We start from the raw sequence: 24,402 nt of genomic DNA, 5'->3' as shown, positions 1-24,402 counted from the left end.
ATGCTATGTAGTTTGTTAAGCTTTGCGTGCGGCTGCACAAAACCAGCACCGTCATAGTAGGGGCTACAGGAAAATCGTGAACTAGTTTTGATGTTTTACCTCTCCTGCGCTTTTTGAAATAAATGGCACGGTTTAGAAGATGCCATTTCTGCACCACTGAAATGAATGGCGAGGTTCAGCACTTTGTAAAATGAATTATGTGGTGCAGGCGACTTGAACAAACCCTTAAGCACACTTAGCATTTCACTTGCATTGAAATATGGCCACTGTGGCTGGGATCAAACCTGTGTGGTTGAGCTCAGCAGTACCACACAATCTAACTAATAGTGTTACAGTTTCAATGTTATTGAAGTGTACATTCCATGCCATTGCAGACATCCACTGCTTGTGGCCAATCTAAAGCACCCCTCCACGAGAGGCGTGGCAAAACATCACAAATACAGCATTGCATGTGTGAGGTTCGAGTTGACCTGTTGTAGTGGACATTCAGATGTTTCAACGTCCTTGCAGAGTGGACATTCGGGGGTAGTCATCTTTTTGTTGCACGCCAGTCTGGAAAAACAATTACCATCACCAGACATCAATGCATGAAATTTTCCAAAGAAAACAAATAAACTCGGTTAACTATTAAACAACAGCACTTTATACACCATGTAATGGTACCTCATAACACGTGTATCACTCAGGGCTGCTTTTTCACAAGGCATGCCATGTAGCAGGTTCCTTGCCCTTTGTACACCGCTGCTTCCACGTCACGTGGGCCAGGAGGCTGTGGCAGAAAAAGAAGTATTTCTGAATTATGTGACACTTTCTTAGTCACATTATAACAAACCCACACCCATAATTATGTGATGTTTCTCAAACGCGACTTCTGTAAACTATCAACTCGTAGGTTTTTTGCACTAATATATTGGCTAGCTACGAAGACACATGGGAGGCGACAGTGATTTGCCTCCTTTCTTCTCAACGGCCTGGTTGTTGTTACCTGGTGATAGAATTTCAGAAATATTTATTGAGTCAGCTATTCGTTCCCACGTGAAGCCACGCCGCAAGTAACGCACGTTTTTTCGGTGACAGATTGAGACGTTATTTTTTTTTTAATTTAACTTTGCAATGAGCTGCCACCGTGTGATGCCTACGCAGTCATCGGCGAAAAAACTACATATGTTGAAATGAACCAACTAGCCCAGCAAGCAACTGTCCTTAAAAAAACTGAAGTGGTTTCTACTCACCGGCCCGGGCTTGCATCCGATGAAAGCTTTAAGGTTCGCTTCTTTACTTGGAGGTCACTTAAATTTCTTTCGTGAAAGCATTTGAACGAGTCAAAGTAAACAGAACGAGAAAGTGTGTGTTGGTCGGCAGAGGCTCGAAACATTTACAGCGAAACGAAATAGTCCGAGACACATCAGAACTTAGCGCGAGCCGTTACCTGCCGTCGCAACCGTTGGCCGCCATACATTTTGAAAAGAGAATAACGATGTCGATAGGCTGCTGCTGACCTCAATTCAGCTGGAGGTAAAACTATGGCAAGAAATCAATAACGCAGCACATGTTTAAGACAAACTACTTACTATAAGAAAAAGTTATTTTTTATGCATAACGAAACGCAAAGATGTATACACTCGATCATTTTAGAACTAAAACTTGGCCCCGACGAGGGCGCCCCTACAAGACAGTGCAATAGCGTGAGTGGCAAGATAGTTTAGTAGATCCACTTTGGGTGTACGAAGCAGAAACACGCCGCGGTTGATTTTTTCGCCCCTTACAGGTGATCACTTGAACTTGAGTTTCCAGGGCCTGAACAAACGAAACTCAGCACGATGTGCGTCACAGCTTTATTTGGTCACATGAGCAAGCCACCTATGCATCGACTTCACTGCCCAACTCGGCGGCGCGAAACCGAAAATTGTCCACAAAAGTAGCACCATATTAAACTATTTAGCGAAAATACAGAAACCTTGGTGCGTGTATTATGCTTCCTGGAGCTGAAGCCTCGCTTACAGAAAGAACACTCATTCCACAAATTCGGTCTCACCACCCCTTTGAATTCTAGTCCGCGGTGATTATCACATGCTGTGTCTTTTGAGCTAGAAAGTCCTGCATCTGGAGGTTACCTGCACATGTGACGCCAGCTACTATGTCCCTTCCCATCCACACCACTACTTCGCTGTAACTGGGTCTTTTGAGCATTGAACTGGCTGAACCTATTTTTTTCTGAACCTGTTTTCTCTTTCTTCTCCACCGTTCTAGGTGCTGGTGCGCTGCCTTTCCCTCCCTGGACCGCTCTTTTGTTCACCTTCGCTAGTGCCTCATCGACTGACCTAAGCCTTTCTTCCATAGCACTCGTTTTTTTCTTGTTCAGTCGCTAACGCAGTCTCCAGTTCGACGACTTTTATCAGCAGTTTACTCTGGGAAACCATCATTTCCCTTTTTCTTTCCCTCAACCTCGCATTACCTACACTTGCCGTCAGCCTCCTCTGCATTCGCGTTCGCACTAGTGGCCATTTTCCAAACCATACCGCATCCTGAACATTTTACAGTCTTTTTAACCATGTCCTTTTTGATACCAATTTCCCTTATGAATAGTCCCGCCCGATAGTTACAAAACATTGCGTACGACGAACTCTGCCCTAATCAAGAAAATGCTTGTCTCTACTACAAAAATTTGCGTATGCGGTGTACGTGCACCTCCACTACGGGGTTCCAAGAAAGAAGAAACACAGACAAACAAGTGAATACCTGGTGTCTGATCCCCAAAAAGGCCTTACAATGTAATAAGTGCTATTGGGTCTACAACGCTTCCTTGTTAATTATAAAAGCGAGCTCAAAACATGCAAAAACACTTATCTGCGCAGTCGACCGGGAGCCCTCGAAAAACATGCCCATCCACTGTGCCAGTCCGAACAGATTGCGCTCCCACGGTACCTGAAAGAAATAAAGTGGAAAGAGGGGTTCACTCATGGAGGAAGGAATAAACTCCATGGATTCACTTGACGCATGCCTAGGAGGCGGGAGCGAGGATAGGGTGTACTAGAACTACCCTTCTAGTACACTGTAGCAAAGAGAAGAGTCTTGTTCATGTGAATACTTCGCAGATATGGCGCTCGTTTGTTTTAAATGAAAGTGCTTTTTTTTTTTCGGGCTATGTCAGGCATCCGGCGTCGTCAACGACGGTGTCCGCGTGCAGACAGGTATTATCTCTCTGTTCTCACTCACGCTCCCATAACTACAACTGCGAGTGCGCGCACTTATCCTCGCCCCTGGCAACTGAACCATGTAATGCGAGAGAAAGTGTGGGAAAGGGTAGGCGCAGTGTTTTTCCAATCCTCTCGCCATTCGCTCTCTCTTCTTCCTGCGCCACTCACTGATTCCCCTGTCCGCTCGCGCCTCACTCTTAACCCTTTGCTGGCTGGGCGCCCCTCAAGAACGTCAGGAAATGTGTGCTCGAGACACCGCTGTAAACGCCGAGCTGAGAATGCTGGCGCCCCACATTTCCATCCACTCACTCTTTGCTCTCGACTGCTTGCTGACTAGGTGCCTCTTACGGTGAAGGCGAATGTCTGACGGCATTGGTATCCTCCCACGACGTGAGGAATGCATCCGCATTTACCCGAAATTTCTTCGAGTAGGTAGGGGATTTTTTTTTCACAATGGCAGTGCAAACTTTATTCAGAATTTGTGGGATTTCATGGGGGGCCGGGAAAGGATGCAACCGCTTTTTCTGCACTAGTCGAGCGGCAAGTCAAACAGTGGCGTCACCATACCGGCGCACAGAGCGTATAGTCCGAAGCTCGTGCGAGGCGGGAAATTGCCATGGAGGAAGGACAAACTAAGGAGAGGCCATGGCGTCATACTCGGGAAGCCGCCGCATTGCAAACACCCGTACTGCTTCCTAGAGGAGTAGCAGATAAACACTTCGCGGTTTCCGGCGAGCAGCTGCCGCAGCGGTGCCGGCGGAGTGGTAGGTGTTCTCTGCTATAGAGTATTTTAAAAGCTCAGCGATCGTTCAGCGACCATGGGAATAATGGGTAGTACACGGATTTGCCTAGTCTTCATACTTATGGGCGGTGAATCGTACTTGCAGCTTCGTTTACTGCTGGTTTCGGCTTCGTTTTCAGGGAAAGAATGAACCCTTTTGAACTTTGTGAGCCGATTCACATTGGTAAGCCTAAAAGAATAAGGTGTTGAAGCACAACCACTGAACATTTGTTGATTTTTCTTTCGTGAAAAAACAGCTCAAAGCCACATGAACACACATTAAGCCAGAAGTACGAAAATTCGACGAATACGTCATTATACGAGTTCTACCCATCATTCCCATGCTTGCTGAAGCACCGTGTGTTGCAGCTCCCATGGACCCTAGCGCCAGAGTACCCTCTAATTAGGAAACTCTATGTTCTCCGCCGGCGGTGAGCCAATTCACGAGTGCTGCTACTTTTGTGTCTTTTTTTATAAAAGATGTGCGATGCCCAGCTGTAACTGAATGCAGGAACAGCGCAACCTACAAATAGTCACTTCGTAACTACGGAAGCGAAAAAACAAGGACAGGAAAGAGCGCTGACTTTCAACAAAGATTTAATATTGGAGTGGTGTACATATATAGGCGAAAAATGAGAAAAAGGGGCTTGCGCAGAAGAGTGCAGGAACAACTACTGCGATACAATGTCAGCAAAACTCTTGTCTCTAGTTGAAAGGGCTGAGAAAACATTTTTCGCCTATATATGTACACCACTCCGATATTAAATCTTTGTTGAAAGGCAGCGCTCTTTCCTGTCCTTGTTTTTTCGCTTTCGTAGTTACGAAGTGACTACTTGTAGGTTGCGCTGTTCCTGCATTCAGTTATGTCCTACCAACTTGCCCAAGCTTCCAGACTTCATAGCCCAGCTGTAGTATATACTCCGCGCGAATCGTGTACTCTGTTGTATATACCTAGTGGCACTTTTCGCATGTGTTTGCTTCACTGTTGATGAATAATGCATGGTATTTCCATGCTGAGCTCTCAGCTGGACGCTCCTTCGCTTCTTACTCATTGTGTCAACTGAGAACTAGTGTTGTAGTCATCGTGTCGCGTTTTTAGAAGTGTCCTTCATACGCAAGGACCATAAACTTTTTTTGTTATCGGACAAAGCGTGTATGTATTGTACAGTGTGCGCTCGCTGCGTGTTGTGTGCGCACTAGAATTACGCACTTTACGTGCACAATCCACATAGAGTAAAGCGGTGCGTTCTTATCGACGTGAAGTACGGCAAGTACTACCGAGTTGAAAAAAAAAAAACAATTGCAACCAATTGGAAATATCAATGGGTCCAAATGGTAACAGCGATTTCCAATTGAACCAATCGTATTTCCAACAGGACCATTTGAAATTCCCAAATGGTTCAAAATGATGTGCTCAGTTTTAATTGGGCCAAATCGGTTCACTAACTAGACCATTTGAACCAATTTAAATTACCAAATGGTATCGCATCAACCAATTGGAAGCTCTCAATTGGAAGCTCACTTTCAATTGGAACATAGAATACCCGACTGAACTGTTTGGTTTAATAGGAACTGCCAAATAGAAACATTCGTTTTCAATTACTCTGGGCAATTTCAATAGAAATTTGCGTGTACAAATTAATAATAAAGTTGAGTAATCAAGCTCTCTTTCTTTGTTTACTTGCGACTTGTGTAAGCAGTTATATATATATATGTATATATATATATATGTATATATATATATATATATATATATATATATATATATATATATATATACATACATACATAGGCAGGCATGGTGGTTGAATGGCCGCAGCGTTGCATATAGTCCAGTAGATCCTCCGTGAGCGGTCACAACGTGGTTTATTTCGACGTTTCGGCCTAGAGTCTGGCCTTCATCAGGATTGAGGGTACAGTTTGTTGGTCAAGTCAAGTTAAGTTTTCAAGTCAAGTCAAGTTTATTAAATAGTTCAGTTGAGTTACATGGTTAGCGTTATTACAGCAGGAGGTCCCAAAGTTTCAGAGAAACTGACAGGGGGACCTCCTATGGCTACATGGATGGGGTAATTACAAAAAATACAGCAATAGTATACGGACTTGTCAGTAATAATGAATAAGCTTGATTAACAATAAAAATACGATCAAAACACAACTTAATGGTAATACTCACTATCGAAAAATAACAAGGAAATGGTCAAAAGCAAGTGAAGACAAAAAACAATATTAATGAACTCTACGTGACAATGCAACACGTTTCATTATCATTGTTATCAATTATACAAAGGCAAATTGAAGTAGTAAAATAGCACAGAAATGTGGGGAGCTATTAACAGTTATTTACACAAATCGGATGAGTTGATTAATTCCTGAACGTAATATTTCTTGCTTCGCGAAGTGAAAATATAGATGAAAATATGGATATGCTCAGCTTTATACAATCTTGAATCAGAGGGTGAGAGAGAGAATGAATAGAAAACAAAAAAAGAAGAAAAAAAGAAAACAAAGATAAAATAAAAAAACGAGAGAAGAAAGAAAAAATGAGAATATAAGGTGGACTCCCCTGGGCGTCCCCTTCTCCCTCCATCTCTCTCCCCTTTCTGCTTTTCACCTTTAGGATGTCTGGGTCTGTGTATCCTTTCTTTTACTAACGCATTGTTCTCGACCAGACGGCGCCTCCTGGCTCTGGCGGTTTGGTGTTGAGGAAAAAGAGCTTTTTTAAGAAGTTTAGCCCTTTAACTACTCAGCCCCCCGTCAACATCTCGTCATAGAAAGAGGGGCGCCGCGTATTGCCGCAGAGGCTGGCAAGCGAGTGCAATGGCAGTTCTTGCCCGCTTCCGTATTACGCGTGCAGTAGGGGCCTCCCGACTGTGCACAGGGTTGCTGTTGGGCATGTCATGTTTGGCACAATTGATTGTATCGTGAGGTAAAAACAGAAACAGACGACAGCTGTACTTAGGAAGAGTATTTACAATTATTGTTATTTGTCCAGTGCCCTTCGCAGCTGCAGTGCTGTGCACTCAGTTATTTTCTGATTATTGCCGTTATTGTTTTCTGATGCTTTAATTGCTGCAAGTGTACCCGGATTCTCATTTATTTCTTTATCGAGGGTGTTAAACTGGCGGATAAGGTATGACTCTTGTTGTTCACGTTCTCGGTTCGATTCAAATCCCGTCTCTAGGAACGTTACTGACAGTTTGTCGAATGCATGGTCGGGAAAATTGAGATGTTTTGATAGGGGTAGATTTGGGGCTGATTTCGCTTGGGCTCTGTGATTATTGAAGCGAATCCTAAATGGTGTTTCTGTTTGTCTGATGTACTGCATACTGCACACAATGCATTCGAGTAGGTATACCACATTAGAGGAATCGCATGTTTGGTTTCCTCGTATGTTAATCGAAAACTTGGATTGTGGGCTGGTTGCTTTGTGTGTTTCTCGCATCGCTTTACATACAAGACATCGTGACTTTAAAAAAGGTCGGCATGAATTATTAGGGGGTGAGGTATTGATTTATGAGTGGACAAGTGTGTCGATTGATTGATATGTGGGGTTTAACGCCCCAAAACCACCATATGATTATGAGAGACGCCGTAGTGGAGGGCTCCGCTCCGGAAATTTCGACCACTTGGGGTTCTTTAACGTGCACCCAAATCTGAGCACACAGGTCTACAACATTTCCGCCTCCATCGGAAATGCAGCCGCCACAGCCAGGATTTGAACCCGCTACCTGCGGGTCAGCAGCCGAGTACCTTAGCTACTACAGCACCGCGGCGGGGCTTGGACAAGTGTGTCTATGAGATTGTGTGGTCATCGGTTAACGACGCCAGGAGCGGATGGGAATGCGCGTTTCAGATGTTCACTTTGTTCCACAATGTTGTAATATCGTTTAAGGATTTTGTTTACATCGGGGCAATTCGTGCTGTAAGTTAAGCAGAGGTTTGTTCGTTCTGTGTCTTCTTCCGGTGGTCGCTTTATTAGTAAGTCATCACGCTTCAGTTTTCTTGCTTTTTGAACGGCGTCGTCAATTACATGTGAGAAGTTTTTTTGTTTATTGAGCATAAGTTTTAGCCTCTGTGAGCTCGTGTCAAAATCAGCGTCTCTTGAGCAGATTCGCTTAAACCGGTGAGCCTGGCTGTATGGAATACTGTTTTGACAGTGGCGCGGGTGATCGCTTTGGTAATGGAGGTATTGTTGTCGATCGGTTGGTTTGCGATATAGTGTTGTAGAAAGCTTGTCTTCTTCTATCTTTATGGTAACATTAAGAAAATTTACGGTTGTTTGCGAGTAGGTGTGTGTGAAGTGTATGTTCGGATGTACAGCATTCTAAGTTTCGATAAAGCTGAGAAGTTTGTCCTCGCTGTGGGTCCAGATAAGAAAGATGTCGTCCGTCCATGTATCTTCTGTATAAGTGGTTTGAAGGAACTTTGTGCAAGAAACTCCGATTCTAGCTTTCCCATAAATATGTTGGCATAATTGGGTGCCATTTTTGTGCCCATAGTGGTCCCGCTGATTTGTCGAAAATAATCTTGGTTAAATTGGAATGAATTTAATTTGAGGACCAACCTCATCAAAGTTGTGATGGCAGAGAAATCGGGAGTGTTAGATTGTCTATGGTGTGTGTACATGTTTTGTAATGCAGCTATGCCGTCATCGTCAGGAATATTTGTATACAATGAAGAGACATCAAGAGTAACCAAGTACGAGTTTTTTGGCACACGCAGACCTGCAATGTCTCGAAGAAAATGTGTGATATCTTTTATGTACGACGCGAGGGTGCATGGAATGTGGCTTACTAGTTTGTCCACGTACCCTGATATGAGTTCAGTTATTGTACCGATGCCTGATATGATTGGTCGACCTGGGTTACCAGGTTTATGAATTTTTGGAGGATGTAGAAGCAACCTGGACGAGGGTATGCTGCTCGCATTAGTTTGTGGTCAGTGTTGGTTATCTCTTCTGCATACAACATCTTCTTTAGTTCTATTGATAAGATACATTTGTATTCGTCTGTCGGATCACCTGGGAGGCGTTCGTAAAATTTTGAGTGGTCTAGTTGGCGGTATGCTTCTTGTAAGTAGTTGGTTCTATTGAGGACTACAGTAGCTCCTCCTTTGTCTGCGGGTTTTATTGTTATGTCTGTCCTGATGCCAGATTTCTCATAATGATTTTTTCAGAACAGATTTTGTCAAGTTTTCTCGTTTTGCTTTCTGTCTGTGGTATTCTTGTATTATATCTTTCTGTACTGCGGTGATATAAAAGTCCAGGCACTTGTCTCGATTACTGTTCGGTGTCCAATCATTTGTTTTACGACGGTGAAGTGTTTCGTGGTTAGAAGGCCTGTCCAAGAAATATTCGCGCAACCTTAAGCTTCTAGCGAAGTTGTCGAGGTCTCGGAGCAGGTGGAATTCATCAAAGAATTTTGTGGTCGGGCAGAAGCTTAGTCCTTTAGATAGCAGTTTTTCTTCGTCAGGTGAAAAACTCGTGTCCGATAGGTTTACAATCACAGTGTCACAGGGTGTGTTCATAGATGGGTGCTCGTTTGTACCGTTAACGGTTTCCTGGGTGGTAGTGTTGTAGTGATAAGGAACTATTTCAGGAAACGTAGGTTTGGGCACATGTTCTTTTTTGAAATTATGAATTTTTGTGGTCATGATGGCTTGGTATTTATTTTGTTCAAATTCTGTTAACCCGGTGATTTCTTCGTTCGATAAAGTGTTGTGGCGGAGAATGGTGTTTGTCATAGCGACCAGTTTCTTTACCTGCTTATAACTGTGATTGAGAGCGATTTCTGTTAATTTAAGAGATGCCTCAAGGAGGACATTTTGCCATGTTATTTGGTCGTGTTCGTCTAGGTTTGTAGAGGCTGGTTTGTAGAGGCTGGTCTAGTCCGTACGACGCCACCTCACTTGTACCGACGTGAAAAACGAGCGTGGTCACAGATCGTGGTATGCCAGAAGGCTTTCTCAATGTCGAATGTGCAGGCTCCACGGATAAAAATGATCGAAAGTGTCGCCTTCTCATGTGGGTTGAAATGCCGGTGCAAATATCTTGTTTGCGAGTTTCCGATGGTGGCTCATGTTGGCGTATGATTAGGGAACTTCCGTGAGATCTGCTCGACTGGAGGTGCGCCTGTGGCCAGTCTTGTGTAGGCAGGCATGGTTGTTGAGTGGCCGTAGCGTTGCAAGTAGTCAATATATATATATATATATATATATATATATATATATATATATATATATATATATTGTCACGCAGCAAAGGACGACGCAGTTGTCTATAAGGGAAACAAGTTTATTGGAGCGAAGCGAACCTGTGCTCCCCTAACAACTGAAAGAATACACAGGCGGCGAAGCAGCGGCCGGCAAAACGACGTGCACGCTAGTGAGCGTCGGCGATCGAATGACGCGGCATCGGCTGTGCGGGAATTTATATCCCTCGGCGTGAGGGTTTCTCAAATAGTCGAATTGTATCGAGAACGCCGTGATAGCGTTTGTCAAAAACGCTGTTCGTTCGAACAGCGTTTCTAACAAACAACGCTTGAAGCGTTGTTTCTATCGAACAACGCCTGAAGCGTTGTTCGATAGCGTTTGTTCAAAATGCTGTGGTAGCGTTTGTTTGAAACGCTGTGAAAACGGCGATAGCACAGGCCGGTGCAGCCAGGCCGAAAAAACAAAACACAAATAAACAAACCCAATGCATGGTTCGCGGCATTACCCCCCCTCTAAGAGTGCATCGACCCGATGCTAACATAAGGGACAGTCCACACAAATTAAAAGTTCGTCATCGTCCGTAGAAAGGTTTTAAGCGAACCACATGGACGACTTCGGGCCGCGTGCGTCGTCGTGATGTACGGGAGTCCCCATCGGGGATCACTTCGTACGTTAGTTCGCCAACACGTCGTGGAATCTGGTAGGGTCCGAAATAGCGTCGTAGAAGTTTCTCACTGAGTCCACGTCGTCGAATGGGAGTTCAAACCCACACACGATCTCCAGGTTGGTACTCGGTGCCTCGGCGTCGGAGATTGTAGCGTCCGGCATCCACCAGTTGCTGGTCCGTTATACGAGCTCGAGCGAGCTGGCGGGCCTCCTCCGCACGTTGGAGGTATCCTTGGACGTCGGCGTTGAGTTCGTCCTCTTCTACGTGCGGAAGCATGGCGTCGAGCATCGTAGTCGGCCGTCTTCCGTAGACGAGCTCGAACGGTGTCATCTGCGTGGTTTCTTGAATAGCCGTGTTGTACGCAAACGTGACGTACGGGAGGACTTCGTCCCACGTCTTATGTTCAACGTCGACGTACATAGACAGCATATCCGCGATTGTCTTATTGAGCCGTTCCGTTAGTCCATTCATTTGGGGGTGGTGCGCCGTCGTTCTTCGGTGATCCGTGTTGCTGTAGCGTAAGATTCCTTTAATGAGCTCCGCAGTGAAGGTCGTTCCCCGGTCCGTGAATAGGACCTCAGGGGCTCCATGTCGCAGCACAATTTGGTTAATAAAGAACTTTGCAACTTCTTGTGCAGTTCCCCTAGGAAGAGCGGTGGTCTATGCGTAGCGCGTCATGTAGTCTGTCGCTACGACAATCCATTTGTTCGCGGATCGGGATGTAGGGAACGGGCCCAGAAGGTCAATTCCGATCTGTTGGAAGGGCCTCGTGGGGACGGCGATCGGCTGCAGAAGTCCGGCTGGTCTCGTCGGTGGTGTTTTTCCGACAGCTCCGGACGTAGTGGGTGACATCGGATGTAAGGCGAGGCCAGAAGTATTTCGCCTTGATTTTTGTAATCGTGCGAGCTGTTCCGAGATGTCCGGAAGACGGGTCGTCGTGGCACGCTTCCAAAATTTCGTCACGAAGGTCTGCGGGGATGACAAGTAGATAATTCGTTCTCGTTCCGGGGTTGAAATTCTTCTTCACTAGGATGGAGTTTTTGAGGCTGAATGCTGGTGAGTTGCGCTTGAACGCCCTAGGCACGGCGACGTTGCGTCCTTCGAGGTAGTCGATCATGGCGCGGAGGTCAGGGTCGGCACGCTGCTGGGCGGCTAGGTCGCTCTCTGTCACGACTCCGAAGAACCCGCTGTCTTCATCGGAGTCCTGTGGTGGTGGGTCGACGGGGGCGCGGGACAGGCAGTCGGCGTCGGAGTGTTTCCTGCCGGATTTGTAGAATATTGTAACGTCGAACTCTTGCAGGCGCAAGCTCCACCGCCCAAGACGGCCAGAGGGGTCCTTCAAATTGGCGAGCCAACACAGCGCGTGATGGTCTGTCACAACCTTAAACGGTCTACCATAGACTTATGGACGAAATTTCGAAATGGCCCATATGATAGCCAGGCACTTTTTCTCGGAGGCAGAGTAGTTTCTCTCCTCCTTCGACAGACCATGGCTTGCATAGGCGATTACCTTTTCGTAACCGCTTTGCTTTTGGACGAGGACGGCACCCAAACCGATATCACTGGCGTCCGTGTGCATTTCCGTTTCGGCGTTTTCGTCGAAATGAGCGAGCACGGGCGGGTTTTGCAGGCGTTGTTGCAGCTCGCAGAATGCCTTTTCTTGGTCGTTTTCCCAGCTGAAAGGGGTGCTTTCTTTCGTCAGGCGCGTGAGTGGCTCTGGAATGCGTGCGAAGTTTGCGACGAAGCGCCGGTAGTATGTGCACAGTCCGACAAACCTTCGCACACCCTTCTTATATTTCGGCCTTGGGAAGTTCGCAATGGCTGATGTTCTTGCCGGGTCAGGTAGGACTCCCGCGGCGTTCACGACGTGACCCAAGAACTTGAGTTCCTCGTACGCGAAACGGCACTTCTCAGGCTTCAGCGTTAACCCCGACGTACGAATGGCCTCGAGTACAGATTCCAACCTTGTGAGGTGTTCGTCGAAAGTCCGGGCGAATACGACAACGTCGTCGAGGTATACCAGGCAAGTGTGCCACTTCAGGCCTGCTAGCACAGTGTCCATAACTCTCTGAAAAGTTGCGGGCGCCGTGCACAGCCCAAACGGCATCACCTTGAACTTGTATAGACCGTCCGGGGTTATAAATGCAGTCTTCTCTCGGTCTCTCTCGTCCACTTCAATTTGCCAGTAGCCAGTCTTCAGATCCATGGATGAGAAGTACTTGGCGTGGCAGAGGTGGTCGAGGGCGTCGTCGATTGGTGGCAGGGGGTACACGTCCTTTTTGGTGATTTTGTTTAGTCTCCGGTAGTCAACGCAGAATCTTAAAGTGCCATCTTTTTTCTTCACGAGTACAACCAGCGCAGCCCACGGACTTTTCGATGGCTGTATTATGTCGTCGCTGAGCATGTCATCCACTTGAGTCCGGATGGCTTTGCGCTCGTGTGAAGAAACGCGGTACGGTGACTGTCTGGTAGGTCGGGCTCCATCTTCGGTTATTATCCAGTGCTTCGCCAAAGGTGTCTGACGTAACTTCGAGTTTGAGGAAAAACACTCGCTGTAGCGACGGAGCAACTCCAGTAATCTGTCCCGATTTTCTTGCGACAGCGCCGGGTTCACGTCGAAAGGATGTGGCAGCCTGGAAGCATCTGCGCGTGCGCATTCAAAGGTGGCGACCGCGATCACTTGACTAGCCTCTTGCGTTTCTTCGAGGAACGCAATTGCAGCGCCCTTGTTTAGATGTTGGTACTCCTCGGTGAAATTGGTGACCAAAACGTGGGATCTGCGTTGCTTAAACACACCGCGGTCTAGAAGCAATCTTTGGTCAGTCTCCGCGATACGACAGGAGCAGCACCTTCACAATTGACGGCGATCATCAAGCTTGCGCGGGGTGGCTGGGTGACGTGATCGTCGGCGATCCTTACAGCAGCACGGTGTCCGAGGTTCGGCTGCGGCGTCGTGGAGTGATCGGAAGAAAACGTTATCGACCTGGTCTGCAGATCAATTATTGCGCCATTGTCCGTCAAAAAGTCCATTCCGAGAATTACGTCGCGGGAGCAGTTAGGCAAAATGACGAACTCCGAAGGGTACATAGTGCTGTCTATGGTGACGCGCGATGTGCACATTCCACTTGGGATATCGAGGTGGCCTCCTGCTGTGCGTATGCGTGGACCGTCCCATCTCGTTGTAACTTTCTTTAGCTTGGACGCGAATGACCCACTCATGACCGAGTAGTCGGCTCCCGTGTCGATGAGGGCGACTGCATCAAGGCCGTCGATGGACAACTGGACGTCGGATGCCGCTTTCCTCGAATTTTGGGTGTGTCGGGGCGTCGTATCGCGGCTTGCGCGTGTTGATGGTTGGGCACTATGCGTCGTCATCGTCGTCTTCTCAGCGGCAGGCTTCGTCATTTCGGGTACGCGTCGCGCAGCGTAGCTGTCGTCGTTTTCGGGGGTCTCGTCAGGGTGTCGTCGGGAAGTCGGGATGAGGGCATGTCGTGAATCACGATCTTGCGTCGTTGGAGGGTTTTCATTTTCCCGCCGTTGTGCAACTTCACCTCCAGAAGTTGCTGCTTTTAGTTTCCCCTTCGTGGGCTGGGGGACCTTCCACGGGCGAAGTCAGCATTGCTGTGACGGTTGGGGGATTGGTACGGGTAGGGCGACGGCGAACGGTTGAAACGGGATGGTCCACGGCTGGTGTTCGACAGGTATTCTTCGATCTCAAATGGGCGCTGGCCGGCTCGCGGGCGGGGTGCATCGATGGAGAACCCACGCAAACCCAGCCTCTTGTACGGGCAGCGGCGGTAGACGTGGTCGGCCTCTCCGCAGTGGTAGCACAGCGGACGATTATCTGGCGTTCGCCACACCTCAGTCTTCCTGGGCGCCTGGTTTCGGGTTACAGGGGGTCGGGCGGGCGACATTGGGCGGCGGTACGGCGGGGCCTCTTGATAACGGGTTGGGACGGGTCGGGGTCGACGAGCAGCAGCGGAGTAGGTCATCGCTTGGGCTTCGCAAGATGCTTCCGACGGCGTAGAATTCCCCAGTGCTTGCTGAACCTTCTCGCGGACGACGTCAGTAAGGGAGGCGGCTTGGGGCTGCGGCGTTGCTGGGAACAATTTCCTCAGTTCCTCGCGAACGACGGCGCGGATGGTCTCCCGCAAGTCTTCCGTCACCAATCCAGGGGCGTTTACCGGGTTCACCGGAAGGGTGTTGAGTGGTCTATCGTATTGCCGCGAACGCATATCCAAGGTCCTCTCGATCATCGAAGCCTCGGTGACGAACTCAGCGACGGTCTTAGGGGGGTTGCGGATGAGTCCAGCGAAGAGCTCTTGTTTAACTCCCCGCATCAGAAAGCGCACCTTCTTATCTTCTGCCATTTCGGGGTCAGCTCTCCGGAACAGCATCTTCATCTCCTCAGCGAACAGCACAACACCTTCGTTAGGGTGTTGCATTCGCGTCTCCAACAAAAGGGCGGCTCGTTCTTTCCGCACAACCGTAGCGAACGTTTTGAGGAATTCGCTCTTAAAGATAGTCCAGTTGGTTAGGGAGCTTTCATGGTTCTCAAATCACGTTCGAGCTGCATCCTCCAAATAGAAGAAGACATGATGAAACGTTTCTTCGTCATCCCACCTGTTAAAGATGCGGACGTGCTCCAGCTTCTCCAGCCACTCTTCCGGGTCTTCACTAGGAGATCCTCGGAATGATGGGGGCTCACGAGGTTGTTGCAGAACGACGGGAGGGTTGGTAGCGCTGGTCATGGTGCCTGCGTTGATCACCGTGGTTCTTACGTCTTCTTTCCTCTTTTTATCCGGGAGCAGTCCAAACTCTGGCTGAAGGCCTTGCTGTCGGCGGCTGACACGAGTTGGGCGTGCTCGTCGTGTTGGGCTTGCTTGTCGGCTTGGCAATGGCTTAGGGTTCATGTACCCCGCACCTCCACCAGATGTCACGCAGCAAAGGACGACGCAGTTGTCTATAAGGGAAAAAGTTTATTGGAGCGAACCTGTGCTCCCCTAACAACTGAAAGAATATACAGGCGACGAAGCAGCGGCCGGCAAAACGACGTGCACGCTAGTGAGCGTCGGCGATCGAATGACGCGGCATCGGCTGTGCCGCGTCATTCCCTCGGCGCGAGGGTTCCCGAGGAAACCCTCGCGCGAGGGTTCCTCGGCGCGAGGAAACCCTCCCTCGGCGCGAGGGTTTCTCAAATAGTCGAATATCCCTCGGCGCGAGGGTTTCTCAAATAGTTTAATTGTATCGAGAACGCCGTGATAGCGTTTGTCAGAAACGCTTGAAGCGTTGTTTCTATCGAACAACGCCTGAAGCGTTGTTCGATAGTGTTTGTTCGAAACGCTGTGGTAGCGTTTGTTCAAAACGCTGTGAAAACGGCGATAGCACAGGCCGGCGCAGCCAGGCCGAAAAAACAAAACACAAATAAACAAACCCAATGCATGGTTCGCGGCAATATATATATTTATATATATATATAGAACTTGAAGGGAAGGCACGACAGATCCGGGTATTTTCTATATTGAATTAACTTGCAGATAGCACATAAGAAAAGGATCGTATTTACTAACGTTTCGGCCGTGGCACGGCCTTCGTCAGAGTAAGTAGGTATGATATAATGCAGCCGCTTTTATAGGCTCACGTGATGAACTCTCGGTATAGCAGCTAGGACAATCAAAGTAATAAAATGGTAATTTGTGAGAACCTTGTGTTGACATGACTGACATGTGGCGGGTGCATGAATATACAAGTCTCAAATTTCCTTGCGCATCGACACGCGGGGCACAGTATGGTTGGCAGGACATGCAAAAGAGCTCTCAAGAAAAGAAACCACGGTTGACTAATATACATTTTAATATACACTAAAATATTTTACTAATCTAAGAAGTCGTGTTGTTATAGTGCGAGGCAGGTGAGCTTTCCTACGTTTTCATTGATACCTGAACGAATGGTGTTAAATTTATGGATCAAGAAGGATTCCCTCACTTCCCTATCGTGATTTGTCTTGAAACCGGACTCAATAATAGTGGCCCTAATTTTCTCGAAACCATGGTCAGGCATACTGACGTGCTTCGACAGCGGTAGATTAGGGAGGCTTACGGCATGTGCACGGTGATTATTAAAACGAATTCTGAAACTTGTCTCTGTTTGACCTATGTACTGAGCTCCGCATGTTGAACACTCGAGAAGATAGATGACGTTTATACTATCACACGTGTAGTTCCCATTTATCTTTAAAGAAAAACTGGACGATGTACTTAAAACTGTTTTAGATGTCGTCATGTGCGCGCACACTTTGCAACGTGGTTTGTTGCAGGGATGACAGCCTTCATGATGTGAACACGTGGTTTTAGATGAGGTTAGTAAATCACGAAGGTTCCGCGACCGCCGGTAGACCACGCGTGGTTGTTCTGTAAAGATTCCTTTGAGCCGCTCGCTCTGTATTAATATGTTGAAATGTTTCTTTAAGATATGGTTCACATTTGGAGCTGAAGCCGCATGTGTCAAAATTAGATTAGTCCGCGAAGTCTTTGGGTCTTTTGTTAGTACTCAGCAGGCCTGAACGGTCAAGCTCTTCGGCACGTTTGATGGCGTCTGTGATTATGCTGGCCGGATAGCTCTGTTTTTCGAGCGCGCTCCGAAGTTGTTCGCAGTGGTGGGAAAATTCGCTGCTATCAGAGCATATTCTTTTAAAACGGACTGCTTGGCTGTAGGGAATACTAGTTTTGTTGTGTTTCACGTGACTAGTGCTAAAGTGAAGATATTGCTGCCTATCCGTGGGTTTTCTGTAAAGATTAGTTATCAGCTTCCCGTTACGTAGAGTGACCATGACATCAAGGAAGTTTATGTTCACAGGTGAATATGAGTGCGAAAAGGAAATCGCCGGATGGGCGTTGTTAAGATCTGCTATGAAAGAAAGAAGTTGCGATTCACTATGGTGCCAGATTAGGAAAATGTCGTCAATGAACCGCTTATAGTAAAATGGCTTATATTCACAATTTGCAAGAAATTTGTTTTCAAGGAGTCCCATAAATATGTTTGCGTAGTTTGGTCCGATTCTTGTGCCCATAGATGTACCGCTAACTTGAACATAATGTGTCCCATCAAATTCGAAATTGTTAAGTTCAAGATGGAGCTTAAGCAACGTAGCTAACGTAGATGCAGAAACTGGTTTGTTGGCGTCGCAATCGTTGTACGCGCAGATAACTGCCTCGATGCCATCTGAGTGAGGGATATTAGTATATAGTGACGTGACATCTAACGTAACGAGAAACGAATTTTGAGGAACCTGTTGGTCAACAATATCTGATAGAAAGTGATTGGTATCTTTAATGTAAGAAGAAAAGCTGGACGGAATGGTGTTGATGAGGCTGTCTACATAACGGGAAAGGTTCTCGGTCACTGTTCCAATACCAGAAATTATCGGTCTACCGGGATTATCTCTCTTATGAATTTTGGGAAGAAGGTAAAACCTGCCAGCTACTGGGCTCAACGGTATTAGGGATTTAAGAGTGCCATAGCTCATTTCTTTATTATTAAAAAGCGCAGTCAAAGTATCACGAACAATATCTTTGAACTCGTTTGTTGGGTCATGATCTTGCCGCTTGTAATATGATGCATCACTGAGCTGCCTATGGCCTTCGCTGATATATTTGCTTCTGTCCATTACAACAATGGCGCCTCCTTTATCTGCAGGTTTTATAATTATGTCATTACGACTAGCGAGGGATTCAATTGCTTGTTGCTCTCTGTCAGTAAGGTTGCGGTGCAATGGTGTACGTTCTTTATATGCCTGCATGACATCGCGTTGTACAGCTCTGATATAAAGGTCCAGACATTTGTATCTTTGGGAGGGGGGTGTCCAATGCTTGTAAGATGGCAATGATGAGCTATCGGTATTGTGAGCCGAGGACCGATCATAAAAGTACTCACGGAGGCGCATGTTACGTTCGAAATTGTGAAGATCCTTCACCAACTGAAATTCACTATAGCCTCCTGTTGCAGGGCAAAAATTAAGTCCTCGAGATAACACACTACGTTCCTCAATTGATAGATCGTAACATGACAAATTTATAATGTTATCCTGTCCAGAAGAACGCCAGCTGGGTGAGAGTACTTTATCTGTTGGCTCAATGAACTTTTTAAGGACCAGGAAGGTTATAGAAAAACGTACTCGTTGTGAATCGCACATTTCTATGCTTAGAATGTATGTCGCGGCAACAAGTGCTCCTAAAAGTTTACAACTAAAACTGCAGCCGGCCACATCAGAGATGTCAAAGAAAAACCTGTCAAGGTGGCACAACACCTTAAATCGGGCGTCTGTTGAACTAACCAGCATACTTATTAGCCATTATGAATCATATGAGACATTGACGTGTGACATTTATTGTTGGTCGCTTTTATCTATGGAAATTATTACTTGTCAAGACAAGCATGTTCGGGCGGTTGTCAGGTGTTGTGTTAGTTGTACCATGCGGTGATAACTTCGCCAGCGTTGATCGAGGGTCATCGTGGTTTTCTCAGCTCGGTCCTTGCATGTTAGTATTGTACTTACACATTTCAAGTATATGCGAACGTTTGTCCTGAGTATTGGTGTTCTTTTATATAAACGATATGTCATTGTATACCTTTCTGTACCATGCTATGAAATGTGCGACGTGCACCTATGCTTGTTAGTGTAAGCATCCTTCGTGTCGTGCTTGAGCCTGATACATGTATCTTTGCAGCAAGTGCTAGTAATTATGTGCAAGTGAATTTATTCGACATCTAGTCTGTGTAGTATTCAATGAAAAATAATCGGTTGCCTTCAGGTCACATTTAGCCTACATGGAAATGCGACTGCTGCACACAATGTTGAACCCCCTCCTTTTTTTTTTTTGAGTCGGCTTGTCAAGCACAGTAAATTATGGGTCGCCGCGACGGCGAGCACACATTGTTACATAGTTTTCCTACGGCATTATCTCGACGACTGCTTGTCAGACTAGGCTAAGTATAATTTTAACGTTGCACTGCTAACCACGAATTGGTTCATGCCACCTATGTTATTTTGTAAAGCTATACGTTTGCTGTGATTGCGTACGTTTAATGAGTCATTATTGCCTTAGTTTCTTTCAAGTGGTTTACAAGGATGCGCGCAAGCACATTGCTCATCTTAGAATATTTTCCCATTATAACAACGCCTACTGCAAGTGTCCAAATAAGTTTTCGATTTTCCCCACCTTGACTGCATGACGTTCGCTAGATCAGCAGGTCCTGGGCCTATCAAAGAACTAACTACATGACATGCTATATACCAGTGTAGATTTGTGCAAGTTCAGGACAATTTTATGATTAATCTTTGTTGGGCATGGTTCACCACAAGGGTATCAGGCTTGAGCACTTTTACAGATGAATGTGTTAACTGCGCCGTTTGAACCAATCGACATACAGTCAATCGGTCTATTTGGTTATTTACTGACCGAACCACTTGACCCAATTGGAATTCAACAATTGGTCGAATAGGAATACACTGAATTGACCCAATTGGTTATACACTACTGAACCATTTGAACTGATTGGCATACAACCAATTGGTCCAACTGGTCCAAATGCCCCAATTGTGTACTAATTCACAAATGGTACCAATTGAAACCAAGTGGAAACTTTTCAATTGGTTCCAATCTTTTTAAACTGGGTAGGCTGGCGTTGCACGGAATAGCTACGAAGCAAGCTCTCAAAATCGTGCATTGCCGCACTCACACTATGAACAAAGAACTGCTAACCAGCCCGTAGATCGCGAAATCTGAACTAGAGAAAAAAGAAGGCCTTACTGCGAGCAGAACCAGTAAGTCACTGCCGGGTGAGTTCGAATATGATGATGCAAGGACTGAATGATTTTGCTTATGCCAAGTACTGGTGCGTTCACAAAAACACTCCACTAAATATTTCAGCACGCCACGCTCGGGCCTGCCACGCACGAACAGTCTGCGAAAGGTGTGCTCGCAGCAATTAACTACATGCAAACCATACAATACGCGTTAAGTTTACTGTAAACTTAACCATCGCTGACAGCACGCCGCGGAGCGTCTGCTGTTTTGTTTGCGCCATAAATTTGACGTCACTTCCGCCACACTTCTCGTAATGCATTGGGATACGATAAGACTGTGGTGGTTAGGTTCATCACGCAGCAAGGCGTGTGACCCAAGGAAGACAGTGACAATACCGGAAACAAAATGAAGTTATATTGGGCGAGAAAAAAATCATTGCAAAAAATAGTCGCTGCACACGCACGCGGTTAACACACGTAAGAGTAAACAGTCTCACAGTCTGTGCCGTGGCCCGGCAAAAAGAGAGCAAACATAAATACAGAGCAAACGAAAAGAAATAGAAAAGTCAATTTGAGAAATTTTGAGCTTTCAGGTGTTGTGATTACCACTCAGCTGAGTTGACTTCACTTCACCATTTAGAATTGTTTTAGATACTAAAAAATAATTATTTGATTGAATATCACAATGGGATACATTTAGATTCCAGAATATATTCGCAAACGACATTGAAAGCATCCCTATGGCAATGTCCCAAAACTGAGGCACCGATGTTCAAAGCAGTTTCCGCCATCAATGTAACGCCTTTTTTCAGAATGGAATAACTAGAAGTTTTTTTGTAAGTATAGCATATCAGCGACAACACGAAAAATGATGTTCAATTGATTCCATTTCTCCGCAGAATGCGCAGAGGGGTGATATCGTCTGACCAGCTCTGTGTAGATACAGGTTTAGAGGGGGGGGGGGACACGACATCGACATTTAGTAATTAAAACTTCGAGCTTTCTGGACTGACTTCAGTGGGGTTGCCATGGAAACTTGAGTTGGTTATATTCTGTTCATGTAGTTAATCTTTCTAGTATATCAGTGCAGATTGCTGATTTTTGATATTTCATTGCTGTATATATTCAACTTCTGGCAGTACGGATAAAATTGGGCCATCAAGCGCAGCTTGTGCTAAGAAATCGGTCAGTTCAATTAATCTTAATCCACAGTGTCCTGGAACCCACGTAACCTCAGGAGTCTCAACAGCGGTGGTAGTAATGTTCTGAATGTCATTAGAATTAGAGTGTTCTCAGAAGCTGTCAGAGCTGCACAAACTGAAACAGAATTCGTCATTATCACTGCGTTGTTTAGATTTGACGGAAGATTTCGAAGAGCTAACTAATCGCCACGAGCTCAGCTCAGAAAACGGGAGTAAAATCAAGCAGTGTTACTGAGAAGGACCAGCCAAGCGAATCAGAGGCAGTACCTACACCTGCCTTTAAATTATTTACAGAAGCATCTGTGGCTATTTTAATTTTAGTTTCTGCATGCTCCAAGTAATCTAATAATATTAGACAGTTATAGTTTAAGGTTAGCGTGATAGTGGAGGTTAAGGGAATGGTGTTACCGAGTAGCAAACGTTCGTTGTGGACAGCGTCTTATAGTTTAGCGGGACAGCGTTTACATAATTTAGGTGTCCTAGCTGGGATGGTGGCACCACCTATCACATGGTCAATAAGTTAAAGGCAGTGAAAAAAAAAGAAAACGAGAACGCTTGCCTATGCTACTACGCGAAGCATTGTTACACGTTTATTTTACTAATAAAAAAGCAAATAAATATGAAACACGCAACAAACTCCAAAAAAAAATGTTGCCGATTTGATTACATCGATCTTGTAGTTAGGCCTAGACGCGTTGGAAATGGGCAGCTATCTAAAAAATAACGCCAACTTATCCGTAATACTCGGTCATCGAAGCTAACTGAAGGCAAGCCAAGCCACTTCAAACATTCGTTTGCTGCGAACAAGGTGAATCTTTCAACAACTACGCCAAAATCACTTCGAAGCGGGCGTCCGAGAGCGCCGCCATGTTTACGTACACTACGTACACTTACGCTACCACGCTAACCTTAAATCTGAAAAATAACGCGCGTACGGTAAACGGTACGGGTAACGTACGTATATGCACATGTGCACTTCGTTTCTGTTGTCACGGTACGCCCGGTATCCCGGTAAGCCCGGTATATAACTGTCTATTGCTGCATCCAGTGCGACTGACCCGAATCCTCGCTCCCTACTAATAAGAACTTGCTGGAAGTGCATGTGGACGGTCTTTCTTCGACGGCTTTAGTTGACACTGGAGCTCAGGTGTCTATAATAAGTGCTCGTCTCTGTCGCCACCTCAAAAAAGTTCTCACACCTGCCGCAACATAAGCCGTCCGTGTCGCCGATGGTGGAGCTATGGCCGTCATTGGAATGTGTACCGCTCGTATTAGCCTTGCCAGCCGCCATGTTTCTGTTTTATTTGCCGTTCTCAATCGCCCCCATGACCTCATCTTCGGGATAGACTTCTTATCGACGCATTCTGCCCTGATTGACTGTCCCGCTGGCACCCTCTGTTTAAAGCTTCATCTTCTTCCAGATTTTCGCCCCGAGCTGCCGAAAAGCATCTGTACCACAAAGTTAAGTCGGATACCGCCAAAAGCCCTCAAATTCATTGAATTGGCAACAAGTTCACCCGTTGTTGACGGTGATTATGTCGTCACGCCTATTCCTGATGCTCTCCTGGCGCGCGACATCACTGTGTCACCCTCCGTCGTAACCATGGCCTCTAAACGATTATGTCTGCCCGTTATCAATTTCAGTTTCACGCAGCAAGTACTACCACACGGAATTTCAGTCGCCACACTTCGATCCTTAGTAGATGCCCACGTCACCGCTTTTGTGGCAGACGCATGCTCCGATCTTCCATGTCGTCCGCAGGATGCCACATCCCTCGATGCGGCCTTGCGCCCCATGATCGACCCGAAACTCAAACCTGAGCAATCCGACGCCCTATTCCGCCTTCTGGCTTCCCACCGCGACATATTTGACACCGACAGCAGTCCACTCGGTCAGACTTCCCTCGTGAAGCACCGCATTTAGGCCGCGTTCACACTGAGCATTCCGGCTGCCGAAAGTGCTCCGAATCCGGCTCGGCGGTGGCGAGATCCGCCGGAAAGGCCCTTTCCGCGCCGATCGCTCTCGGACCGATTTTTGTGGCGTCTGCCGCCGAATCGGTCACTGCGGACCCATAGGAGCGCTAGTCAAGAAATTTTGAAAAATGGCGGCCAAGCCCCACTCACTTGTTATGCCACAGTGCACGTAACTTAATGCTGAAACCAACGGGAGTTTAACCCACTCTGTGCCAACTTCGCCTCCGTATTTCGTGAAAGAGGTGACCAAGCTTGTTGCGGTCTTGCAGAGCAAAACAAACCCACCGACGCCACTGGCGTCGGTGATTTTTCTGCTCTTCGTGCATTACAAGACAGTCACTTGCCTGCAAAGTAAGCAGTACTGTCTTTTCTTGCTTCTTGCGTACGAGAATCGTCGAAGTATACAGCACCGGATAGCGTAGTGGCGTTTGCGAGCCGCGAAACAACCGGGTGACAGCGCATCCATCCCGCGTAATGACACATTATCTGGGGTGTGTGAAACCGCGGACAATGAGCAATAAAGAAGGCGTCTGAGTTTGAGATAAAAGCACATTGATATGTTCTTT

At 46.5% G+C, this 24,402-nt stretch overlaps 1 protein-coding gene across 8 annotated transcripts in view; it reads left to right on the top strand.

Moving 5' to 3' along the window:
- The window catches only part of Duox (dual oxidase), a 545,810-nt gene that overhangs the window by 161,236 nt on the left and 360,172 nt on the right, over nucleotides 1–24,402 (top strand). Inside the window, exon 1 of one of the 8 annotated variants that reach the window (XM_075889242.1) lies at nucleotides 3,799–3,961. The exons of 3 other annotated variants lie outside the window; for them this stretch is intronic. In XM_075889242.1, the coding sequence (XP_075745357.1) occupies nucleotides 3,814–3,961 (148 nt within the window). In that variant the 5' untranslated portion in view covers nucleotides 3,799–3,813. Of the gene's footprint in view, nucleotides 1–3,798; nucleotides 3,962–4,378; nucleotides 4,410–22,522; nucleotides 22,671–22,741; nucleotides 22,874–24,402 lie in introns of those variants that run through there. 4 more of the 8 variants (XM_075889387.1, XM_037429313.2, XM_075889329.1 and 1 more) reach the window with 4 other exon arrangements.

This window comes from Rhipicephalus microplus, chromosome 1, assembly GCF_043290135.1.
Source record: "Rhipicephalus microplus isolate Deutch F79 chromosome 1, USDA_Rmic, whole genome shotgun sequence".
NCBI lineage: Eukaryota > Metazoa > Arthropoda > Arachnida > Ixodida > Ixodidae > Rhipicephalus > Rhipicephalus microplus.
Note: the sequence above shows the minus strand (reverse complement) of the source record. Positions and strands in the feature narration are given on the sequence as shown.